This window comes from Lucilia sericata, unplaced genomic scaffold (genome assembly GCF_015586225.1).
Source record: "Lucilia sericata isolate MDLA Ls3-8-SP2 unplaced genomic scaffold, ASM1558622v1 Contig000228F_arrow, whole genome shotgun sequence".
Classification (NCBI taxonomy): domain Eukaryota; kingdom Metazoa; phylum Arthropoda; class Insecta; order Diptera; family Calliphoridae; genus Lucilia; species Lucilia sericata.
Genome location: NW_023994255.1, coordinates 300182 through 313194, shown reverse-complemented (window position 1 = coordinate 313194; position 13013 = coordinate 300182). Strand labels below are relative to the sequence as shown.

General features: G+C 28.6%; 1 protein-coding gene across 1 annotated transcript in view; it reads right to left on the bottom strand.

The window, feature by feature from the left end:
- The window catches only part of LOC119602410 (mucin-4-like), a 268982-nt gene that overhangs the window by 24742 nt on the left and 231227 nt on the right, over positions 1 to 13013 (bottom strand). Inside the window, 5 exon segments of the mRNA XM_037953923.1 lie at positions 6728 to 6895; positions 7006 to 7131; positions 7234 to 7392; positions 7808 to 8080; positions 8188 to 8512. Coding sequence (XP_037809851.1) covers positions 6728 to 6895; positions 7006 to 7131; positions 7234 to 7392; positions 7808 to 8080; positions 8188 to 8512 — 1051 coding nt within the window.

Sequence of the window (13013 nt, the reverse complement as noted above, 5' to 3'; positions counted from 1 at the left end):
TTATTTTGAATGTGGTATAATTCCACTTTCCAAAAATGAATGTTAATATGATGTTTTTGTTTAAAATTAGAATTATTTTTAAGAAATAAATAGGAATGGTTAAAAAATTATTCAGAATAAAATAAAAGAAACAAAACAATATGTTTTCGCATTATATCGCTCGCGATCGCTATTTTATTTATTTCGCTCGTTATAAAACTCAAAATCGCTCGTACTCGCTCCGTAAGCGATATTTACATACAGTGTCTCACATAAATATTCGAATATATTATTTTTTATGAATTACTGTGTTATTTTATGATGTTACTTTAAAAATAATAATAGTATTTAAATTTTTTTAATGAAATTTTATTAATTTATATTATTTCTACGAAATACAAGAAAAAAGTAATAAAAACTCATTAATGGTTTCCAAGAAAATGGAAAAAACCCAAAAAGGGTCATTTCAGGTACTGCGCAAAAATATTCGAATTTTTTCTAAGAACTTTTTTAGAATCCTTGAACACGTGTTTTATTGCCCATTAATTAACCCATTATGCAGGTAGTGGTTACATGGAATATTTAACATTATATTTTTTGGAAATTTGCATAATTATGTTGTAAATCCTTCCTGTGTAAGCGCTTAAATTGTTCAAAGAAAAAGAGTTGATCAATTCAAATTAAAAAATTAATTTATATCTGTATAATCAAGGCCGATCAATTAAATACATATAGGAAATGGTTAATAGATTCCCATCGACAATATATTTTGTCATTACACGCATGAAACAAAGAATTCCATCGAGTATTTACCATTATCAAGTCGTCCAAAACTGCTGTCAATACAGGACGACAGAGAAATACTGAGGAAATACCGAAGGAACCTTCATCTATCAGCTCCAAAAATTAACAACGAACTCATGACAGTCCTGTGAATAAAAATTAGTGTCGAAATTGTGCGCAAAGTACTAGGGAGCAATAATTTGCATGGTCAAGTACTAAGGTGGAAACCGCTCATATCGAAGTTAATCGATGTTAAGTGTCTTGACTCCGCAAATACACTCATAAGTAAGAATATTGGATTCTGGAAGAAAGTTATCTTCGACGATTAGAACAAATATAATATTTTTGGCTCAGATGGTCGTCAAATGATATGGCGAAAGCTTGGAGATGCCAAGTTGCTCTGCCATATTTTGGGGTTCTGTGTCCGTCCACGGTGTTGGACTGCTAAAATTTATTATTGTAATTATAGACTAGAAGGTCCACTTGTCAATTTTAGAACAGAATTTGCATACTAGTACCACCAAAATGGGTCTACAACCCATTCAATTTATTTTTCAACAGAAAAACGATCCAAAATACACGACCTGGTACGTGAAAATGTTGATCATTTACAACACTAAGTATCTTCTTTCACCAAATTTTCAATGGAGTTAATGTCTGGACTTAAACTCCATTGAAAATTTGTGGTTATATTTACAAGAACAACTTTTAAATCACTCATTATCCTCTAAAACCACCATACGGTTGCTTTGCATGAAGAATGGGACATAATAACGCCAGAACTATTCCATAAATTGGTAGAAACGGTCCCACGACGCTTGGAAGTTGTTTTTAAAAACAAAGGCTACTATACAAAACATTAATTTCATTTTAATTATTTATTTTTACTTCACAATGCTAATCTAAATATGATTTACACAAAAAATTCGAATAATTTTGTGAAGCTATTTTTTGCACTTTTTTTAAAAAAAGTTAAATTAGTTTAAGTAAATTATTTTTTTTTTTAATTTTTAAAATGTGGTATAAAATTTAAGGACTGTCTGGACAACATAATAAATTAATTTATTTATTTTTCCCACAAAATCTATTATAAAATGATGTCTGTTTTCATAATACATTAAATTCGAATACTTATGAGAGACACTGTATATGTTTTTGTTTTTTCAACTCGCTTGCGAGCGTGTGGAAAACGAGTTTAATTCGAGTTAAATTCCAGCCGAAGATCAGCAAAGTGTGTGTGCAAGAAAATTTTTTTATTGTGGTAGTAAAAAAGAGCGAATAATATATAGTATCCCATATGGGAAATAATTATCCATAATTATGTATATGTGATTGTGTAGCCGTAGGTTTTATGACGGTCACACAAAATCAAAATGGGAAAGTGTAAAAAATAAATTTTCTATCTTTTTATGTAAATGTGTATGTTTTTGTATATGTATACATGTATTTTAGAGTGCTTGTATGAAGGAAAAAATATTTTATCCGACAGGCCGTCCACATTCTGGAATTGTTCTATGGGTTGTAAAACTAAGTCATGAAAAAAAATTAGGCTTATAGGATAACGTTAACAGGTGCCGCAACGGCTCTGAAGATACCAAGTGCATTTACAAGATGAAAAAATACATTTTTTTCAGTTTTTGCTAAAATTTTGCCATTTAATAATAATTTTTGCACTTTATTGTGAAGGAATCGTAATGTGCACAGAATAGCCATTTCAGAAAGATATAACACACAAAAATTAGTTGAAAAATTTAAAAGCTATTGCAAATTTCCCAGGCCATTAACGTGTCTCACAGCACATGAATTCGAAATGTGACAAAAACATTTTGTTACTTAAATTATATCTATAGTAACTAGAATATTAGCTTTTGTCTTTATACGATAACGCAAACTTGTTCTCAGCTATGGTTAAAAAAGTTAGATTTTTCAAACGGCTGTTTCAAATCTCCAATTTCAATTTCAATGTATCTGCGATTTGAACTCGGCGGATTTCGGGAAAATCGCATTTTTTGTAATATTTTAGAGAATACGTATTAATTCTTTACTGTTGTACATTTTAAACAAAGCATTTTCCGAGTATTATAGATCAGATAATATAAGATATATATTCCAAGTTATATTTAAATCGGACATTCTTAACCCTTAAAATGTGGAGTTCAAAGGTCAAATTTTGCTATATTCGGGAATTCTCAGTGCACCATTTCGAAATATTATTTATTTGTTGGACATATTTAATAAATATGACTGGAATTTTTGGTATAAAGTCTTATGTTTAAAATAACAGCTATAAATATAGTAATATTAACCCTATTCTCTAAAATATTACAAAAAAAATGCGATTTTCCCGAAATCCGCCGAGTTCAAATCGTAGTTACATTGAAATATTGATCTAATTTTTTCACCGTTTTATTCCCTTATCTATTGTCCATAAATCACCATGAGATCTCCTAAAAATGTTGAAATATGTTTAACAAAGTTTAAAAAAAAACAGCCGTTGAAAAAATCTAACTTTTTAACCATAGCTGAGAACAAGTTTGCGTTATCGTATAAAGACAAAAGCAACTATTCTAGTTATTATAGATATATTTTAAGTAACAAATTTTTTTTTGTCACATAACGAATTCATGTGCTGTGAGAATTTGCAATAATTTTTAAATTTTTCAATGAATATTTGTGTTTTATATCTTTCCGAAATTCTTATTATGTGTACATTGCGATTCCTTTACAATAAAGTGCAAAATTTTAACAAAAACTGAATAAATCTATCTTTCCGAAATTCTTATTATGTGTACATTGCGATTCCTTTACAATAAAGTGCAAAATTTTAACAAAAACTGAATAAATCTATATTTTCCCCTTGTAAATGCTCTTAGAAACTTTAGAGCCGTTGCGGCACCTGTTAACGTTATCCTATCAGTCTAATTTTTTGTATGACATTCTAGAGGGGGGGACGGGCAAAATTCGCAACTTCGTTTTTTTGGAGCACTCTAATGTATATTGATGTTTGAAAAGTAAAAAATCCTGACCTGTAGTGTATTTTTGAAAAATAAAATATTTTCGATATTTTCGAATTGGGTTTAAAAAATTACGTAATTTTGAGCTGATTACGGAAAAAATAATTTTAAAATTTTTGTAGAATATTTTTGGTCCACAATATGATTTTTAGTGGGTTGAAGAGGCATATTATTTTCGCTTTTTGTCGAAATGGGGTCAAAAATTTCGTAATTTTTAGCTCATACCGAAAAATATTTAAAAAATAGTTTGGCATTTGGTTTAGTCCATTTCAGATTTTTTTTTAATTTTTTTTAAATTTATATACCCCTTATAAAAGTCGTTTTGCGGACCAGAAATACACTATCAATAATTTAAATTATTTTTCCCGCGATAAGCTCAAAATTACGGAATTTTTGACACCCAAGTTGAAAAGATTGAAGAAATTTTTTTAAACATATTGTACTGAGATCAATATTTTCAATCGCTGGTAGGGAACTGAGGATCTTTTTAAAAAAAATTGTTTTTTAATTTTCTCGTATTAAGTACATTGCAACACATAGTTTTAGAGGTATTCCTCCTAAAAAATGGTCCACGGGACACCCTACTATACATGGTTTTTATCATACAATTGTAATGCATTCATGTATTTCTCTAAAGTAGCTTCATAAAGGAATCTATAAGTATGTTTGTGAAAGGTTTCAGAAAATCAATTTACCGCGGAAGGTTTTTGCACCAAAATAATGCATATATAATTATGTCTTAAAAATTTTAATTTATTTCATTTTCAAAATTATAAAACTCGCGAGTCAAAAAGATTTATTCGCGGGAAAATAAAATGTTTAAATCGCCCGAATTAAACTCGCTCGCGAACGAATTGAATTGGATCGCTATTCGTACCCTGGTTGTAATGAGATTTTTGCAAAAAAAAAGAAGACATAGAAGACAAGAATAAGTTAATTTAAAATATTTAAATAAAATCAAAGTCCCATTTTATCTAAGTTTAACAATATTAAAGTTATATACTATATATACGGTGACCAGACGTTCTGTATTATACAGAACAGTACTGTATTTTAGAGCCCTGTTCTGTATAAATTATTCTTTGCTAAAAAACGTGAAAATGTTCTGTATTTTATTTAGTGTTCTGTATTTGTTCGGTATTTCGTTATTTTTTCAGTTTTACATAAACAGGAAATCATCAGCAAACATAGTTAACATCCATTCTTCAAATTTCATCGACTTTAATCTAAAAATCATAAAGAAATAAAAAATTGTCCAAAGAAAATTTCAAACATTTTTTAACAAAAACTTAGAAAAATAAATTTGAAATATTTGAAGTCAAGGCTTCTATCATATAGTAGCATATAGGCGAAAGGGATTGTCAAAGACCTAACTGGTGAGAATGTATTAGTAGATGCACAAAAATAAACACAGTTGTTCAAAAGGTATTTCATATAATTGTGAATGATAATATTAGTTAATAAATTGTTTTGAAAAGATATTTTATCTTAAAACATATTATAAACACGTCTTTTTGTTATTTTTTCTGCACATACATACATACATACATACATACATACATACATACATACATACATACATACATACATACATACATACATACATACATACATACATACATACATACATACATACATACTACATACATACATACATACATACATACATACATACATACATACATACATACATACATACATACATACATACATACATACATACATACTACATACATACATACATACATACATACATACATACATACATACATACATACATACATACATACATACATACATACATACATACATACATACATACATACATACATACATACATACATACATACATACATACATACATACATACATACATACATACATACATACATACATACATACATACATACATACATACATACATACATACATACATACATTTCGAAATGAAACAATTTTACCCTCATTAAACAAAAAGAAATTGTTTTTTACCTAATTTTAATCAATTTTTTCTTAAAATCTATAATTTTGGTTTGATTCTAAATCTAACATAATAATTATTTCTATCTTTTGAATACTGCATAAACATGCAAGGAAATTGTCAGACTTTATAAGTGCATTAAAAAAGATTTAAAAAATAGTCTTCCTACACCTTCCATTACTCTATTTTAATCATTAAATCATAGAAAAATTGTTATTCGGTCTAACGAATTTTACGTTTTTACGAATGGGCCTGACATTATCAGCCTGTTTTTCTAAAATGAAAATTTGTCTTCGTTCTTAAAAATAACGAACGAAATTGGATTTACGTTTTTGTAACGAAAAAATAAATTTTCATGTGAGTGGCAACGAAAGAGCTTTATTTTTCCATATATTTTTGGTTTTTAGAAAATGAATTCGTTCGCAATAAACGAATGAAAAGTCAGAAATAGACGATAGGCAAAGGGCTTTCGTTTGCCCATAAAACAACGAAAATTATACCAAAATACGAAATAATATGTGGCCACTTGAACCTGAATACAATTTGCAATACAAACCTTGAGACATTGCATACAAGTTTCATGTTGTTTTCAAAAAGAAGATTTTTCATAATTTCAATTTTTTTTTTGTAAAATTATTTTATTTTTGTTTATTTTTTTGGGTTAACACCAAACATCTTATTACTACATGAAAAAATATTTAAAATTTCAGAAATGAAATACGTAGGCAATAATGTTCTGTTACGATAGAAAAAGCTAATTTCATTTTAGACATTTTTAAACGAAAACTTTCAAATGTTTTATAAAATCCTAATTTTAAACTTGATCGTAATAAAATGAAATGTTCGTGTGAGAACTAAATTGTTTTAGAAAAACAGGCTGTATATCTTTCGTTAAACCGGGAAACCACTGTATTTAAAAAATATATTTCTAATGTAAAGAAATATACATATATACATTAATATGACTTACTTGTCCTATATTGAGCTCTTGTGGAAATTGATTCAGTACAGTTCCATAACTATTTTTGTCCTCATCGATCACTGACACGATTAATGCAATTAACTTATGCCAAAAATCCACACTATCCAATTTTGGTCCGTGGTCGTCAGATTCACGTTTGGCTTCGTTTGGATCCACCTTTAAAAAGTAAAATTTAATGAAATTCGCATACATACTTACTCAAATATAAAGAATAACGGTTGAATTAAATGCGGCTCGAATGAAATAATGGGACAAATCAGCCTTACCTGAAATTCCCTGTTATATAATTCGTAACAGTTCTCGAAAAGGAATTGATAAGTGGATCTAAGACAAGCTTTGACGCAATCTTTGACGACTGTACTTGCTCTCGGTGGACTTGATAATTCTTGTACCTTAAATTTATTTATATTTTTTAATAAAAGGTGCACATTTTTCAATTTCAATAACAATATTATCCCATGTGATTATTATGTCGATTATTATCAATTACTTACTTTCATGCGGAAAAATGTTATACTGGTCAAAAGATCCACAGTCGATTTCAAATCCATTAGCTTTTCTTGACTAGATGCGGGGAAATTATTGCGATACATTGATAAATCAATTCGTAATGAATTGTGTAATTGGTCCAAGAGTTTTACAAACTTTTCTTTCTTTAATGTAATAAAGTATATGTATAAAATTAGTATAAAAACTTTTGTGTTTTTACGAATTTCGAGCAGTATGAGTCGGATTAGTATAATAATTGGTATAAGGCCGAAACGTTTATTCAGATCACATTTTCACAATAAGTTTCAAACTAATGTAGGTGAAGTCATAAACCGATATTATTGTCATACGTAAACTATCAAATCATCAAATTATCTTAAAAACTACCGACTTCGAGTCTGCATGGAATGATTTGTTTTAAGTGGATTGGTTTGAGAAAATCAATGACGGACTAATCCGATACGCACTTTTCGAAATTCACAGAAATAAATATACAAATCTTTAAGAGTTGTATATAAAATGACAATATTTAAAAATAATATTTAAATAATTTTAAAAAGATCCATCAATATTACTTACTCCAAAGTTACTAGCAGCGAAACGATCACTTGCCGAAACGGCCGATGAAGCAGTTGTATGAGCATAATAAGCATTTATGTTGGCCAATAATGTACTCATGACTGCTGGCACACCGGGGCAGAGATATTTGGCCGAAAGGCAGTGAAAATGTGTCATAGCCTGATAAATATTCTCAATACCGTAACGCATCGCAAACTCGTCAACAATTTCTTCGGGTATTTCATCAAAATAAAGCTTCCATGCATCATCTCCTTTTTGCTGCGGCAACTTAACCTAAATAATTTATATAAAATTATAAATTGTTTAGGTTTGTATAAAAACATATTTTGACGAAACACTTCTTCTCAAGTAAATGTTCGGAATTTGCTATATGTACTTACCATTCCTCCGTTATCTTCGCAGAGATAATGAAATAAATTCTCATGCAAACAGGTGTATTGAACGTGATACGGTGCTACCTTTTCTTCACCCTTAATTTCGACCGATATATGAAGACGTATTGCACCCGATACCGCAGATTTATCAGTACGTTTTTCCAAATTATACCACACGTCCATTTCACCAGACAGAGTTCGTACTTCAATTATGGTTTGGCCGAGAAAATCATCCGATTCGCGTGTTAACTTTTGACGCAGTTTCGATTTTAAATCGTTATCTTCATCCCACACTCGCACCTTGATGCGATCTGACGAATTGTGACACTCGCTATATACGATTGCGGTAATAATTATGTAAAAAATTATAAAGAAAGAAAATTAAGTGAGTGACACTTGATAAATTTTTATAGATAATCCGCTTTTTAGTGTGTATTTTGTGTTTACTTCGCTGTCTCTGTTTCACGCGCTCGTTTCTTTGAAAAGTTGGTGAAAATAAACAAAAATCAATTTTAATTTAAATTTGAATAAAACTTAACATTTGAATTCAAACAAATTACGCCCAGAGAAAGAGAGCTGAATGGCCTGCTTAAAGTTTTGAAGAAAGTACAACAATTAGTAATTAATTATTACATACATACATCTAATATATTTGTATTTGTAATATAAATTCTAATATTTCAAGCTTGAATTAAAGTGAATACCTGAATCAATTTTACTTATTAAATCAATATAAATAAGCATTTTCTTAAAATTAACTTGAATTGTTACTTTTTTGGAATTGAAACCAAAAAGTTTATGAATATTGTGACACTTGGTATAACACACTCATGCTGCGAACTCAAATTTTATCCGTAGAGAAACGTCTTGAATACTGATAGCAAATATTTTCAAATAGAATAGAAAATATTGGCTTTTTTCATAACCAATAAATAGTTTGTGTGCTATATATGTATGTGTGTATAAATATGACACTTATTTGGCCTATTTGAATAAGATGTATGGGTGTTGTTACATTGGATACGATGCGGGGCTTCCAGAAGGGTTAAGAGAACTGAACTCAAATATGAAGAAAAAAAATCAGTTAGCTTTAAGAACATTGTTAAAAAATCTTTGACAGTCACTTGGTCCTTCTTTACCTTTAAACGTCTTACATGTGAGAATAAGTAGGCGGAGCTAAAAGATTTGAGTTAATTATGAGGAGAACTTGTCCTTGACAGATTGATTTCAGACAGACAGATTTTCGCTAAGGAGCCACCGTCAATATTCCGGAGGTAATAAAGATACATATAAAAAAATATTTTATAACTGGTTTTGAAAAAGTCAAAGATATTGGATCTTTCTAAAGCTATGTATACACGGTTGTCAGATCTTCCAATGTTGGCAGAATAATGTTCTGAAAATGTCTAACAACCGTGTGAACTAACAATTTTTGTCTTGCAACGTTGTTAGAAAAAGTATCGTCAGTATCAAAGTATATTAATTAATATACTTTGGTCAGTATATTTTAAAACAACAATATTGTCAGTCATTAACCAACCGTGTAAACACATTACGTCGACATTGCCAGATAATTGCTTTACAATTTCTATCAAGTCGAATATATTATAAGGTGAAGTCAAAGGCGAATTCAGATAAGGTGGTGGCCAAGGCAAATAGATTAAAAGGTGAAGTCATTTCATTTTACGGCGAATTCATTAAATTTTTTATATATGGAGTTTGACAGCGTCGAACTAAATTTCCATGGACAAAAAAGTTTCGCCATGGTGGTGGCAGTTCGGCAACAACAAAATTTTCCATGTAATTTGTTTTTACATTTGATACGCACTGATGTCAAAAACAATAATTGCGCGAATTCATTTAATGACAATATTTTGTGAAATTTTTATATTTTATAAAAAATACAGATAAAAATACTTAAATTTGTGAAGATAATATACCCTGAGTGGAATAATGTTTGTTCCAAATGAAAAATTCTACTACCTCATATCGGTTTTGTTATAAAATGAGTCCCGGAACAGAATTTTGTTAGTTAATCACATTATATACACAGTGTAAATATAAAACAATTTATTAATTTTTCTTTTAGATCTCAAAATTTGACCTTATGTAGAAGACAGCTGCCGCCGGTCGGGTAAATACCTCATGTAGGGTTTTTATATGTATAAAGTGTTCCGGAACAGCATTTTTTAGTTAATCGCGTTATCTACAAAGAGTAGGTAAATATTAAATATAAGACAATATTGTTTAATTTGTTAACATATAATAGAAAAATATTATTGTTATATTAAGTTTGTACATGCGTTATTATTAATTGTTCATTAATTATATAAAAAAATATTCGTTTACAAAATTCTTGGTATTTTCAGATTTATTACATAAATTATTCAAAATACTATCGAAGTTTTTCTGTGTTTTAACGGAAATTTTTAAATATAAAAATGTAAACAATAACGAACTCTGACATCAGTGCGTACCAGTCAAATCAAGGCGAATTCAGATAACAACATTTTACATGTATTTTGTTTTTGCATTTGGTTTATGTTGATGTCAAAAACCATAAGTACGGCGAATTCATTTGATGAAAAATTTTTGTAAAATGTTTATGTTTCATTAAAAAATAAAGATAAAGATAATAAAATTTTTGAGGAAAATATATATTGTGAGGAAAATATATACATAAAAAAGTACATATTCATGAAAATATTATATTACGAATGGATGAATATTTGTTGCGAATGGATAATTCTACTCCGGCGGAGTAATTTTCAATATTTGGCCATAATATAGCAGCCGCCGGAAGGGTTTTATTATATAAAGCGTTCCGGAACAGACTTTTTTAGTTAATCTCTTTATCTACATAGTGTATATATAAAACAATATTGTTTAATTTGTTAAAATTTAATAGATTTTAAAATTAAGCCATAACGTAGAAGTCAGCTGCCGCCAGCCGGGTAAATACTTCATATGCGTTTCTTAATATTAAGTGTTCCGGAAGAAATTTTTTTTAGTAAATCGCGTTATCTACACAATTTTAATATAAAATATAAAACAATATTGTGTAATATGTTAACATTTAATAGAAAAAAATATTTTTCTTAAATAACATATTTGAATACTTTGTATACCAATTATGCCATTATTTAAATAAAATGATATTTGTTTACGAGATGCTTGGTATTCTCAGATTTTTTACATAAATAATTCAAAATGTTAACGAAGTTTTTCTCCGTTTAACGGACATTTTTAAATGTAAAAATGTAAACAATAACAAACTTTGACAGCTAAGAAAAAAATTATCAGCTGATTGAGTAACACCACCTTAATGAATTCGCCTTGCAGTCAAATGAAAAAAAAAAAAAATAATCAGCTGGTTGAATAACACAACCTTATCTGAATTCGCCTTGGTGAAGTCATTTTATTTTACGGCGAATTCATTAAATTTTTTAGTTTGACAGTGTCGGTTTGGAAGAGAATGCATTAAAAGAACATTTGGAGTTAAAATAAGACCTAGCAACTGTTGTCATACAATAACCTGCCAATAGTGTAAACTGACAATTTTTGTTGGCAGATAAATTTATTGTCTCACAATTGTCTGGCAATGAAATTGTAAGGTTTTCTTGCAATCGTTTAAACGGACAATTTATCTGTTGCTAACAATTTTTCATTGTCAGTACATTGCCATTACATTGACAGATCTGCCAACTTTGGAAGATCTGACAACCGCACATAGCTTAATTAGTTAGTTGTCATGCTTCCAGTATAGTGCTAATTAAACTACATAAACGTTAACAGAACGTAGACTATCTTATTACAAATTAACTTATCGGTATTTTAAAGTATATAACAGATGCCTGAGGGAATTTGTGGATGTGATAATATGTTATACAAAATTTATACTAACAAGAATATTTGCTAACCCGTTTTTTCAATAATATTAATGTAGTTTATCATTTATTTAATTCTGAAATAGAAAATTAACTAAAGTATCATAATATTTCGCACTTATTTTCTAATTCGAAACAAGTAAAGGAAGCTCGCTACTTTAAACATACTATACGCGAAACCATTTAATAATTTTTGAATTTATAGATATTTAGATTTCAAAACATTACAATCAAAAATATTTTTTTAGAATTCTTATACAAAATAGCTAATGACAGGTTGATATTGTTCACTTAAAGTAAATGTTATAAAATAATTTATTTTAAAAATATTTATAACAAACAGAAATAAGGATCAATTATAAATATTTTTTCTCCGAAAATCCCAAAAATATATTGGTGGTACAATAGCCTAATGCAACTATGTTTCCAATAGCTTGAGAACCACTCGTTTTGGCGTAAAACACTTGTTTTTGATTTTCGAAATTAATCTTTTATTTAATGAAAAACAAGATGAAAAACCAGTGGAAACAAAGAAGTACTACTGTAAGCTATTTGATGATGTAAAGGTCCAAAAATAAATCGCTGCAAATTAAAGGTACCAAACATTGCCATTTTATTATGCTTTGTGTATTTATCCAATATATGATCACTATTGGTTAAAACATTAAATATACAATTAAAATATAAAAATATATATATTTTCATATAAACTTTTGGAACTAAGTTGGGGTCATGAAATTTATAATTTTGTAGTTTCGAATAGAATTATTATTACAATATATTTAGTATTTGAACTTTTTCAATAAAAAAATGTTGAAGCCAAGATTTCACAAGTCTATTTGGTTAAATTTTTCAGTGCTTTAGAGTTCTACCAAGTCGTGTAATAATCATAACCTCACTCATCGAAAAATAACATAAAAACCTCCCACCATGTAGACTTGTCAA